At 48.0% G+C, this 12,883-nt stretch overlaps 1 protein-coding gene across 1 annotated transcript in view; it reads right to left on the reverse strand.

The window, feature by feature from the left end:
* Positions 1–242: 242 nt before the first annotated feature.
* Positions 243–12,883, reverse strand: part of C16H10orf88 (chromosome 16 C10orf88 homolog) — a 34,321-nt gene continuing 21,680 nt past the window's right edge. The window contains exons 5-7 of the mRNA XM_038758606.1: positions 9,922–10,128; positions 3,363–3,823; positions 243–1,724 (exon numbers count right to left, since the gene is read on the reverse strand). Of these exons, the coding sequence (XP_038614534.1) occupies positions 1,490–1,724; positions 3,363–3,823; positions 9,922–10,128 (903 nt within the window). The 3' untranslated portion in view covers positions 243–1,489. The remainder of the gene's footprint in view (positions 1,725–3,362; positions 3,824–9,921; positions 10,129–12,883) is intronic.

Here is a 12,883-nt window from a genome sequence, read left to right on the forward strand (position 1 = left end):
ACAGGGTTTGTTCGGCACACAGTGGGTCCTGTATAACTGTCCATTGCCAAAAATGGTGAAACGCAGGCTGAAAGCAGCTCAGTACGGCAAACAAACCGCTAAAACAATGAAGCTTCAACATCTGTTACCGGCTATAAAACCCAATGAAACAGCAAGCGCGGTGGGTGCGAACGCGTACACTGAACGCCCGGATATATTCAAACATAGCCTAGCAGATAAAAATTGGGAACAAACAGAGTTAATGGCACTGAACATTTCCATTTTAATACAGAGCACACTGGAAACAAATTCAACCATTTAAACAAACACCTCCAGCCACGTAATCCTCAATGTACTAATTTCAAAGAACAAAACAAATTCACAAAAACCGGGGGTGGGAAAGTTACTTTTACCACAGATTAACACCATGCGGGACAGAAGGAATAGTCGGAGAGGTAAATCCTCCCTTAAATTAACCCCAATGAAACATTCCGTGAATCGACCACTGCGCTATTTAAACCACGAGGGACATTTTAAGGAGGGGGTAGATCATTCCCGGTCGCCCAAAACGGTTTCCAGAATGGATCAAATATATAAATATATCTTAAAGCTCCACATAACATTTCTTTCTGAAAATGCTGAAGGCTACGGAGGAGGCCCAGGCAGCCGTTCCCACTGGCTGTGAGCTCCACCGACCCGTCTTCGGTCTTCCCCGGGACCGATTTAGACAGTTGTCCCCTCCTGTCGTTCTCTTGGCTCAGACTTCATCACTTTTACAAGGACCGAACAAGGGCAAACCAGGGATCTGTTCCCCATCAGGAGACGGCACCGATCCTACCTTGGGAGGCCCACGTCAACCTCTCAAAATATCACCAAGGACGGGGTCAGATTTTGATGTTTCACCGCCCATTGTTGACACAACTATAACTCATTTCCAAAGGGCCCCGACAACGTTACTCACAAATTCGGAGCCCCAGTCAACCCACACCACTTTAAAGTCCCGGTCTAGAAATAAACAAAATTTTAGGATTATCCAATTCTCCATTAGGGGAAAAAAAACTGGTAAAGGCCAAAAAACCTCCCATTCTTTTTTAAAGCACTGTTTTCCCGAACCTAGAAACTACAAAACTGCTAATATCTTTACATAAGTAAAAAAGGACACGGCTCCCTTTAAAGCGCACGTACAGTGGTTCAAATTGGTTTCATGAGAATCTTAAAAGTGGCTTTAATACTTTCCTAAATCACTAGGCCGCAGAAACACACATGAAGTCTTTATAAGAGTGAAAAACGGTGCTTTCAAAAATATCTTCTGACAGTACTTGTTAATCTGTAGCGTACAATCCTGGGCAGAATTACAGGGACAAGTGCAATAAAAATAATGAACACTGAGGTTTTTGTTTGTTTAACCGGGAAATGCCTCCGAAGGCACGGAACTAAATACTTGCCTCCCAAAAGCTGTTTTTTTTAGGGTTTTGATTTTCATGCATCAGGCATCAGATACGACAACTGGTTATCTATCCCCATTTGAGAGTCTTTCTCCGGAGTCGTAACCTCCTTGCGTCAGCCTGGTGGACGTGAAGCTAGGATTTCGAAGCAAATCCATTAGTAGGATAACTTTCTCATCTATGTGTTCCTGAAGTCTGTACATACGCTGATCGATGTAGTCCATTAATTTCTTCTCCATCAGCTCCATATTTTTAGAAATGATCTTTTCCAAGTAGGAGCAAACGGGCTGCTGTTCATCTCTGTATAGGACAGAAACACATATTCATTATCAATTGTAATTATCAGAGAAGCAGCGCGGCTCAGTGGAAAGAGCCCGGGCTTTGGAGTCGGAGGTCATGGGTTCGAACCCCGGCTCCACCGCATGTCTGCTGTGTGACCTTGGGCAAGTCACTTAACTTCTCTGAGCACCAGTTACCTCATCTGTAAAATGGGGATTAAGACTGTGAGCCCCACGTGGGACAACCTGATCACCTTGTAGCCCCCCCCCAGCACTTAGAACAGTGCTCTGCACATAGTAAGCGCTTAACAAATGCCATCATTATTATTATTATTATTATTATCAAGCAGTTCAGAGTGAACAACCTATCACTGAACTAAAGCCCTTTTCCTATCACCCTCAAAGGCTCCTATTCAGATTCAAGCATTTAACCAGTTCAGGCCCCTCCCTTCTTGCAATTTCACATAATTTTATCCTGTTATTTCTGCACGCTCCTCTGACTGAAAATTCATCTTCAATTTCCAGCACCTTGCTCTGCCTTTGGCAGCAAAAGGGACTCCTGTGGCCTGCTTCTGGGATTCATTCATTCACTTGTATTTACTGAGCGCTTACTGTGTGCAGAGCACTGTACTAAGCGCTTGGGAAGTCCAAGTTGGCAACATAGAGAGACGGTCCCTACCCAACAGCGGGCTCACAGGCTAGAAGTCGGCTCACAGTTTAGAAGATGATGGGGTCACTCTCCCCAGGCTGCACTGCTGGGGACCGGAGAGCCCGGAAATTGGCTTCCCTTTTTTTGTAAAATGGCATTTATTAAGCGCTTACTATGTGCCAAGCACTGTCCTAAGCGCTGGGGAGGTCACAAGGTGATCAGGTTGTCCTTCGGGGGGCTCAGTCTTAATCCCCATTTTACAGACGAGGGAACTGAGGCACAGAGAAGTTAAGCGACTTGCCCAAAGTCACCCGGCTGACAGTCGGCAGAGCTTCCTTACACCATCCCTAGCATTCCCGATGGCGCCCTGCATTTCGCTTATCGATGCGGATCAAGAGAGACAACAACCTCTCTAGACGCATACGCGTATTTATGTGCAGGTCACGTGTATGTATCGATCCCCTCCTCTCCCTCCCCCCGGCATTACCTCCTTCCCCTCCCCACAGCACCTGTATATATGTATATATGTTTGCACAGATTTATTACTCTATTTATTGATTGATTTTATTTGTACATATTTATTCTATTTATTTTATTTTGTTACTATGTTTTGTTCTGTTGTCTGTCTCCCCCTTCTAGACCGTGAGCCCGCTGTTGGGTAGGGACCGTCTCTAGATGTTGCCAACTTGGACTTCCCAAGCGCTTAGTCCAGTGCTCTGCACACAGTAAGCTCTCAATAAATAGGACTGAATGAATGAATGAAGCTTTTTGGTATTAACGTTTGCGACTGTGCCTACACGGATCGCGCTGGATCGTCAGCTCGTTGTGTTCCGGGGTGACGTCCACCGTCTGTACTAAACTCTCTCGCGTGAAAAGTACCGTGCTCTGCGTTCGGGAAGCGCTCAATAAATACCACTGATTGCTACAGTGCTCTTCCAGAGACTTGAAGGACCCTTTCCCAATCTATAGTCCTTGTTTTAAAGAAAAAACAAAAAAAACAAAAACACTTACCCCCCATCTACAAAGCCTTCTTTGCTGGGCTTGGGACTAGTTTCCTGAGGCTTAGTCTGGTCTCCTCTCCGGAGATGGTTTACCTGGCTACATATATTTTGGAAAAAAGGAAGTAACTCAGAGCAGGGAATATTTGCATTTGCCTTCTTTTGCAACAAAGAAGATACAACTTTAAAGTCATTTGGGGGGAAAACACTGTTCGGTGGTAGAGTCTCACGTCTTTCAGCGCAGTCGCCGGCAAATTGCTGTGAGTCCCTTTCAAAGTAAGTTTGAAAGGCTTCAGGAACCGTTCCAGCTGTCAAAGTAGATTTAAGAGGAAAGTGTCTGACAGATATCTTATCCGAATCTCCCATCACAGATGACCGATGTTGGAATCCATCTCTCGTCTGCGTGTCTCCAAAGGGATCTGGTTCTTTCTTTCCCAGGACAGACTGAAGTTGCTCTCCCAAAGGAACACAATTCTAACAGAAACAAAAGCACGACACACCAACAAGTCTTTCAGTGAGTGGCCTGCTTCTTACGCGGTTTAGCTCTGTTTGATATTACAAATATCCGACTCACACGGTAGCCTCTCCGATTACCTTACCGTAAAACGTTTTAGTCGCCAGTCTCTTCACACTAAACGTGTGAAGATGCAGAGTGTGGTGCTGCAGATTTAATTTTAGGACCGTTTTCCTCTCTGCCTGTGCCATTTTTCCCCAGGGAGATGAAGTTAAAATTGGATCCTGGGGTATCCTCAGAGTAACAGTTAAGGCTAGCGTCCGCGCCCCACTCTTTCATGACTGTGGGTAGGGACCGTCTCTATATGTTGCCAACTTGGACTTCCCAAGCGCTTAGTACGCACAGTAAGCGCTCAATAAATATGATTGAATGAATCATCCATCCATCGAACTCTGCCCACCACTCAGGGTGGGTTTGGGCAAACATGAATGCCCGCACGGGCCGCAGGAATTTGTAAGTCTAGTAATAAGTCCTCAGGGCCAGACGCTCGTGCGCGGCCCACGCGTCTGGCCCGACGAGACCAAAGATCTTCCGGCCTCCGGAAATCTGGGTAGGAGAAGCTTCTGGGAACCTGCCTTTCCCACAACAACACTCCTCACAAGCGCAGATGGGCACAGAGTAAGCGCTTAAATACCCCAACTATTATCCCCGGGCTTGACGGTTCCCCTGCCAGGGCTGGTACTTCTTCCGCCGCTATCAGTTCCTCTTGGGAAGCAACTATTTTCCTTCGGCTCTGTTCCCTGAGCTCTCGTAACTCCTTTGTGTGTGCCGGAATCGAGGGGAAAATAGAGAGGAAGGTCGCCCTGCCGATGCCAAAGAAGTGGGAAGAGAGGCTCTTCTTTTAGAAATCGGCCCATGTGATGAAGTCCCTCAAGAGCAAAGACCACACTGTGTCTTCTATTTTTATTTTACGCTCCAAAGCACAGCAGGCACCCAGTTCAGGACTCTGCACACTGCCCGCGTCAAATAAATACTGATGATGATGACGATGAAGTCCCTGAACCTGATAACCCTTCTCAGGAAGGAATGAAACCGCTGAAAATGCGCACATTTTCCACTCTGACCTTTCCCTTTAGGCACGCCATACTAATAATAATAATGATGATGGTATTTGTTAAGCGCTTACTATGTGCAAAGCACTGTCCTAAGCGCTGGGGAGGTTACGAGGTGATTGGGTTGTCCCACGGGGGGCTCACAGAAAGACCAGCAATGAACGACATTTAAGTATGTAGCTTTCCTTTTTATCGTATTTGTTAAGTGCTTACTATGTGCCAACGACCAGCAATGAACAACATTTAAATATGTAGTTTTCCTTTTTATTGTATTTAAATGCTTACCATGTGCCAAACATTTTACTAAGCGCTGAGGGTAGAAATGAAATAATCAGGTAGGGGCTAGCCCACGTCCCAAGTGGGCTCGGTCTTTAATCCCCATTTTACAGATGAGGCGCAGAGAATAATAATAATAATGGCATTTATTAAGTGCTTACTATGCGCAAAGCACTGTTCTACGCACTGGGGAGGTTACGAGGTGATCAGGTTGCCCCTTGGGGGGCTCCCAGTCTCCATCCCCATTTTACAGATGAGGGAACTGCGGCCCAGGGAAGTGAAGTGACTTGCCCAAAGTCACCCAGCTGACAATTGGCGGAACCGGGATCTGAACCCATGACCTCTGACTCCGAAGCCCGGGCTCGTTTCCACTGAGCCACGCTGCTTCTCTGTAGCAAGCAGGCAGTACAAGAAGGGAGGAGCCTTTCGGTTGCCTTTGCATCGGCGACCTTCGGACATTCGATATTAGTCCCACCCCAGCCCCACGGCGCTCGTGTACACGTATTTAAATGATTTATTATAAATTATTTATTTATTCATATCCGTCTCCCCCTCTAGACTGTAAGCTCGTTATGGGCAGGAATGTGTCGGCTGATTCTGCGCTCCCAAGCACTTAGTACAGTCTTTGGGACATGGCAGCTGATTGATGAGTTTTCCCAAGCCCCTGGTAGCCCATGAACTAGGTAAACGCTCTAGGTCCGGGAGAGGATTTGGGGGATGTAAACTGAGGCTGTAACTGGAGCGAAGGACGTGATATCAGAGGACAAACATCCAACCCGGATCTGTCCGGGCTGCGACAGGCCTCCCCGCTCCATTGCGATTTGCACGCAACAGCTTGGTTTCTTCTGGTTGCCGCCACAGGTAGCCTGCCTGGAGGGAAGAACGGGGGACTGGAGGTAGTTTAGACACCTCAGTCTGCGACCGAGGCCACGGTAGCGCCGGGTCCTGCTGTCGCGAAAGCAGTTCTCGGGAAAAAATGAGAGCCCGGGCTCCCACGAAGAAGCGAGGGAGCTACTTCACGTTTCTAAAGTTCAAAAGTGGGGACTGAGGACGCTGGGATTTAAAAGGATGATGATGATCCTAATAACGATGAGGGTATTTGTTAAGCGCTTACTATGTGCAAAGCACTGTTCTAAGTGCTGGGGGGGATACAAGGTGATCAGGTGGTCCCACCGTCATCCCCATTTTACAGATGAGGGAACTGAGGCACAGAGAAGTGACTTGCCCAGGGTCACACAGCTGACGGAGCCGGGTGATAAAATTCAGGTGGCAAACAAACGGCTTTATGCTTTTAGACTGTGAGCCCACTGCTGGGTAGGGACTGTCTCTATGTGTTGCCAATTTGTACTTCCCAAGCGCTTAGTACAGTGCTCTGCACATAGTAAGCGCTCAATAAATACGATTGATTGATTGATTGATAAATGAGGAGGCGCAAGACTTGCGATGAACATTCGACCTGGCCCTTCTTCCCGCCCTTGTCCACACTCCTCAACCGTGCACTTTCTAATGGCTGCTTCTCCACGGCTTTCAAACGGGCTCATTACCTCCCCATCCTAATAAAACAACAACAAAACACACCCTCCCTTGATCCACCTCACAGCTCCCTCCACTTTTAATACTAATAATAATGGCATTTATTAAGCGTTTACTATGTGCAAAGCACTGTTCTAAGCGCTGCCCTCCAACCATTCCTTTCCAAACCTCTTGAGCGAGTTGTCTATCCCCCGCTTACTTCCTTGACCCTCTCCAATCTGGTTTCTGCCCCATTCGCTCCACGGAAACTGCCCTTTCTGAGGTCACCAACGGCCTCTACCCCATCCCAATCCTCCACCTCTCGGCTTCCCGCGGCCCTGCCGACCGTCCCCGTCTCCTGGAAACGCGATCCGACTTTGGCTTCACTGACGCTGCCCTCCGCTATCTCTCCGGCCACTCAGTCTCGGTCTCTTCCGTGGGTTCCTCCTCCGCTCTCTCCCCTTAACTGCGGGAGCCCCTCAAGGCTCAGTTCCGGGTCCCCTTCTATTCCTCATCTACTCACTTGTTCCGACGGCTTCAACTACCGTTCCTACATGGACGGCTCCAAAATTTACCTCCCCCGGTCCCAGCCTTCTCTCCTTTTTTAAAAAAAATGGCATTTTGTACCATGTGCCAAGAACTAATTCTAAGTGCTGAGATACGTACAAGTGAATCAGGCTGGACACAGTCCCCATCCCACATGAAGCTTGCAGTCTAAGCAGGAGGAAGTAAAATGTATTCCTGCTCTGCAGTCTCACATCTTCTCCTGCCTTCAGAATTTATTTAACCGAACGTCCCACCGGCACCTTAAACTTAACACATCCCAAACCGAACTCCTCATCTTTCCCCCCAAACCTCATCCTTCCCGTCTGGAAGGCCCTCCCTTTCCACATAGGCGATCACTACCTTCAAATCCTTACTGAAGGGCCATCTCCTCCAAAAGGCCTTCTCCCACTAAGCCCTCATCTCCTCTTCTCCCACGCCCTCCTGCTTTGCCCTGACACTTTTAGTCACCCCTCCCTCAGCAACGGTGACGATGATGGTATTTGTTAAGCGCCTACTATGTGCAAAGCACTGTTCCGAGCGCTGGTGTACATATCTGAAATTTATTTACGTTAATATCCGTCTCCCCCTCCGAACTGTACGCCCACTGGGAGCGGGGATTGTGTCCACCGACTATGTTGCACTGTACTCTCCCAAGTGGAAAGAGCCCGGGCTTTGGAGTCAAATCCCGGCCCCGGCAACTGTCAGCTGGGTGACTTTGGGCAAGTCACTTCACTTCTCTGGGCCTCAGTTACCCCGTCTGGAAAATGGGGATTAAGACTGTGAGCCCCCCGCGGGACAACTGATCACCTTGTAACCTCCCCAGCAGCTTAGAACAGTGCTTTGCACATCATAAGCGCTCGATAAATGCCATTATTATTATTATTATTAAGTACTTAGTACAGTGCTCTGTGCAGAGGAAGCGCTCAGTAGATACAAATGATTATACCCAGTCTGCCTGGGGCCCACGGTCTAAGTGAGAAGACAAACGGACACTGAATCCGCATTTTGTACACGACGAAACTACGGCCCAAAGCAGTTTTTTGTTTTTTCCTTTTTAAATAGGATTTGTTAAGTGCTTACTAGGTGCCAGGGACTGTATGAAGCGCTGGGGTAGATACACGATAACCGTGTGGGACCAGGTCGGAGCCCACACGGGGCTCACAGTCTCAACCCCCATTTTACAGATGAGGGAACTGAGGCACAGAGAAGTGAAGTGACTTGCCCAGGATCAATCAGCGGACAAGTGGCAGAGCCAGGATTGGAACCCGGGTCCTTTGACTTCCACGCCCATACTGTGTCCAATAGGCCACACTGCTTTCCATAATCTATTCTTTCGTTACGAAGAACAGAATGATAAAAATTCATTACGAAGAACAGAATGATAACAAAAATTCATTACGAAGAACAGAATGATAACAAAAATTCTGGAGATATTAAAAAATGAGATTTCACTTCAGGAAAATCAACAGTAACTGCAGACCCAACAGCGAAAAGGAAAATTTACAGATGAATATGTCCCTAGAATTTGTCCATTTCGCATTCATTCATTCAATCGTATTTATTGAGCGCTTACAGTGTGCGGAGCACTGGACTAAGCGCTTGGGAAGTACAAAGTAGAACAGTGCTTTGCCCAGAGTAAGCGCTTAACAAATACCACCGTTATTATTATTATTACAAGTTGGCAACGTACAGCGAGGGGAGTCAGAAGGTCATGGGTTCTAATCCCGGTTCTGCCACGGGCCTGCTGTGTGACCTCGGGCAAGTCACTTCACTTCTCTGAGCCTGAGTTACCTCATCTGTAAAATGGGAATCGAGACCGTGAGCCCCACAAGGGACGGGAACTGCGTCCAACCCAATCTGCTTATATCAACCCCAGCGCTTCGTACATTGCCGGGCACCTAGTAAGCGCTTAGCAAATAGCATAATTTATGATTATTATTAATATTCCCTCTCGCCCCATCCCCTCCTCCGGCTTTTACAGAGGTTCGTACGGGGCATTTACCTCCCTTCCAATGGGGAGAGCCAACAAAGACAATCGACGGGGAGGGAACATCAGATTACCATCGCCTAATTAAGAATAATAATAATGATGATCAATCAATCAATCGCATTTATTGAGCGCTTACTGCGTGCAGAGCACTGGACTAAGCGCTTGGGAAATACAAGCTGGCAACGTATAGAGACGGTCCCTACCCTACAGCGGGCTCACAGGCTAGAAGGGGGAGACAGACAACAAAACATATTAACAAAATAAAATAAATAGAATAAATAAGTACAAGTAAAATAGAGTAATAAATATGTACAAACATATTCATTCATTCATTTAACTGGATTTATGGAGCGCTTATTGGGTGCGGAGCGCTTGGGAAGTGCACGTTGGCAACGTATAGAGACAGTCCCTACCCTACAGTGGGCTCGCAGTCTAGAAGGGGGAGACAGAGAACGAAACCAAACATATTAACAAAATAAAATAAATAGAATAGATATGTACAAGTAAAATAAATAAATAGAGACATATATACATATATATAGGTGCTGTGGGGACGGGAAGGAGGTAAGACGGGGGATGGAGAGGGGGACGAGGGGGAGATCTTTCTGTATCTTTCCGTTCCCCGGAGAACACCTGATGGCATTTCTCAAGCGCCTACTATGTGCGAAGCACTCCGACTTACCCGCTGCTGAAACCGAATCATGTTCATCAACTGCTGGGCCCCCGGAGACAACTTGGTTCCCATGGATTCCATCATGGCTTGAACTCGGTCGAGATCGATTCTCCATCCGAGGGTCGGCGGGCTTGCTGGGGGGTTGGCGGAGACCCTCCTCAGCCGCACCTGAATTTTCCCGATGGCTAGGCTTTGCTTGCCCCCGAAGGACAGCAGCTGTTGCCAAAAGAGAAGCCAAAAAGTTCGGTTCGCCGGCAATCGCTTCGTACCGTGCTCCGCAAGCGCCCAATCAATCGATCGTATTTATTGAGCGCTTACTATGTGCACAGCACCGTACTAAGCCCAAGCCCAAGAAATACGACCGAATGAACGAAGCGTTTCGATCGAGTGCTGCGTGGAAAGCTGCCCGTTCTAGGGGCCGGGCTACAATCATCATCATCATCAATCGTATTTATTGAGCGCTTACTATGTGCAGGGCACTGGACTAAGCGCTTGGGAAGTACAAATTGGCAACAGTCCCTACCCAACAGTGGGCTCACGGTCTAAAAATGCAGACTACAATGCAACAGAGTTAGCAGATCCATTCCCTGCCCACACGGAGCTTACGGTCTTTTTTTTTTTTTTTGCTATTCTACGGGATCACCCTGACGTGGAAACCGCAAGGACGCTTCAAATAAAGGTAACCTCTTCGAGATTTCCTAGACGCCCCCAAAACCGGGCCGGTAAACGCCGGGCCCCCCGGGCCCAACCCGTCCTGACGACGGACGGTCCAGCGGTTAGAGAGGCAGCGTGGCTCGGTGGAAAGAGCCCGGGCTTTGGAGTCCGAGGTCGTGGGTTCAAATCCCGGCTCCGCCAACTGTCAGCTGGGTGACTTTGGGCCAGTCACTTCACTTCTCTGGGCCTCAGTTCCCTCCTCTGGAAAATGGGGAGGAAGACTGGGAGCCCCCCGTGGGACGACCTGATCACCCTGTCACCTCCCCAGCGCTTAGAACAGTGCTTTGCACATAGTAAGCTCTTAATAAATGCTATTATTATTATTATTGTTGTTGTAAAACAGTGCTTTGCATATAGTAATCCCTTAATAAATGCCATTATTATCATTATTATTCTTATTATAGAGCCCAGGCCTGGGAGTCCGAAGGTCACAGGTTCGAATCCCGGCTCCATCAGCTGCCTGCTGTGTGACCTTGGGCCAGCCGCTTTGCTTCTCGGTGCCTCAGTTATCTCATCTGTAAAATGGGGATTGAGACCGTGAGCCCCACGTGGGACAGGGATGTGTCCTAACCCAAGTTGCTTGTAATAATAATAATAATAATGATGATGGCATTTATTAAGCGCTTACTATGTGCCAAGCACTGTTCTAAGCGCTGGGGAGAATACAAGGTGATCAGGTTGTCCCACGGGGGGGCTCACAGTCTCCATCCCCATTTTCCAGACGAGGGAACTGAGGCCCAGAGAAGTGAGCCCACTGTTGGGTAGGGACTGTCTCTATATGTTGCCAATTTGTACTTCCCAAGCGCTTAGTACAGTGCTCTGCACATAGTAAGCGCTCAATAAATACGATTGATGATGATGATGATGAAGTGACTTGCCCCAAGTCACCCAGCTGATAAGTGGCGGAGCCGGGATTGGAACCCGGGACCTCTGACTCCAAAGCCCGGGCTCTTTCCACCGAGCCACGCTGCTTCTCCTACCCACCCCAGCGCTTAGTACAGTGCCCGGCACGTAATAAGTGCTTAACAAATCCTGTCATTATACCCGTCTGGCTGCCAATCTCTGCTGTCCGGTGCTCTGCACATAGTAAGCACTCAACTATCAGGGCCTGACTGACGGGTGGGCGGGCGGCATTGGGTCACGAATATTTTCCCCGGTGATGAGCGCTTAGTACAGCGCTCTGCACGCAGTAAGCGCTCAATAAATCCGACTGATTGATTGATTGATGAACCCAGTCGTTACGGGTTTAAGAAAGAACAAAGAACGCGCGCAGGTTTTCCGATGGTCCGCTTCCCCGGGACTCGGCCGGGGCTGCCTGTTCCTCTCGGGAGTCTTCGCTCTAAAAGAGGCGTCCTAACCACTGACGGTTCCTTCACGAAACTGGAAGAACACCTTGTGGGTCGAGGACATCCGCCCTGTTTCTGCTGAATTTTCCCAGAAATCATCATCATCACCTTTATTACTCTATTTATTATTACTCTATTTATTTATTTATTTATTTTACTTGTACATTTCTATCCTATTTATTTTATTTTGTTGGTATGTTTGGTTCTGTTCTCTGTCTCCCCCTTTTAGACTGTGAGCCCACTGTTGGGTAGGGACCGTCTCTATGTGTTGCCAATTTGTACTTCCCAAGCGCTTAGTCCAGTGCTCTGCACATAGTAAGCGCTCAATAAATACGATTGATTGATTGATCATCATCAATCGTATTTACTGAGCGCTTACCATGTGCAGAGCACTGGACTAAGCGCTTGGGAAGTACAAGAAATATAATAACGCAGAGCTCTGCACTCGGCCGGTGACCGATAACGAGAAGCAGCGTGGCTCGGTGGAAAGAGCACGGGCTTTGGAGTCGCACCTGTATATATGTTTGTACATATTTATTACTCTATTTTCCTCATACATATTTATTCTAATTATTTTATTTCGTTAACATGTCTTGTTTTGTTGTCCGTCTCCCCCTTCTAGACTGTGAGCCCGCTGCTGGGTAGGGACCGTCTCTATACGTTGCCAACTTGGACTTCCCAAGCGCTCAGTACAGTGCCCTGCACCCAGTAAGCGCTCAATGAATATGACTGAATGAATGAATGGTCGTGGGTTCAAATCCCGGCTCCGCCACGGGCAAGTCGCTTCACTTCTCTGGGCCTCAGTTCCCTCATCTGCAAAATGGGGATGAAGATTGTGAGCCCCACATGGGACAACCTGATCACTTTGTATCCCCCCAGCGCTTAGAACAGTGCTTTGCACAGAGTAAGCG

The sequence above is a fragment of the Tachyglossus aculeatus genome, chromosome 16, assembly GCF_015852505.1.
Source record: "Tachyglossus aculeatus isolate mTacAcu1 chromosome 16, mTacAcu1.pri, whole genome shotgun sequence".
Classification (NCBI taxonomy): domain Eukaryota; kingdom Metazoa; phylum Chordata; class Mammalia; order Monotremata; family Tachyglossidae; genus Tachyglossus; species Tachyglossus aculeatus.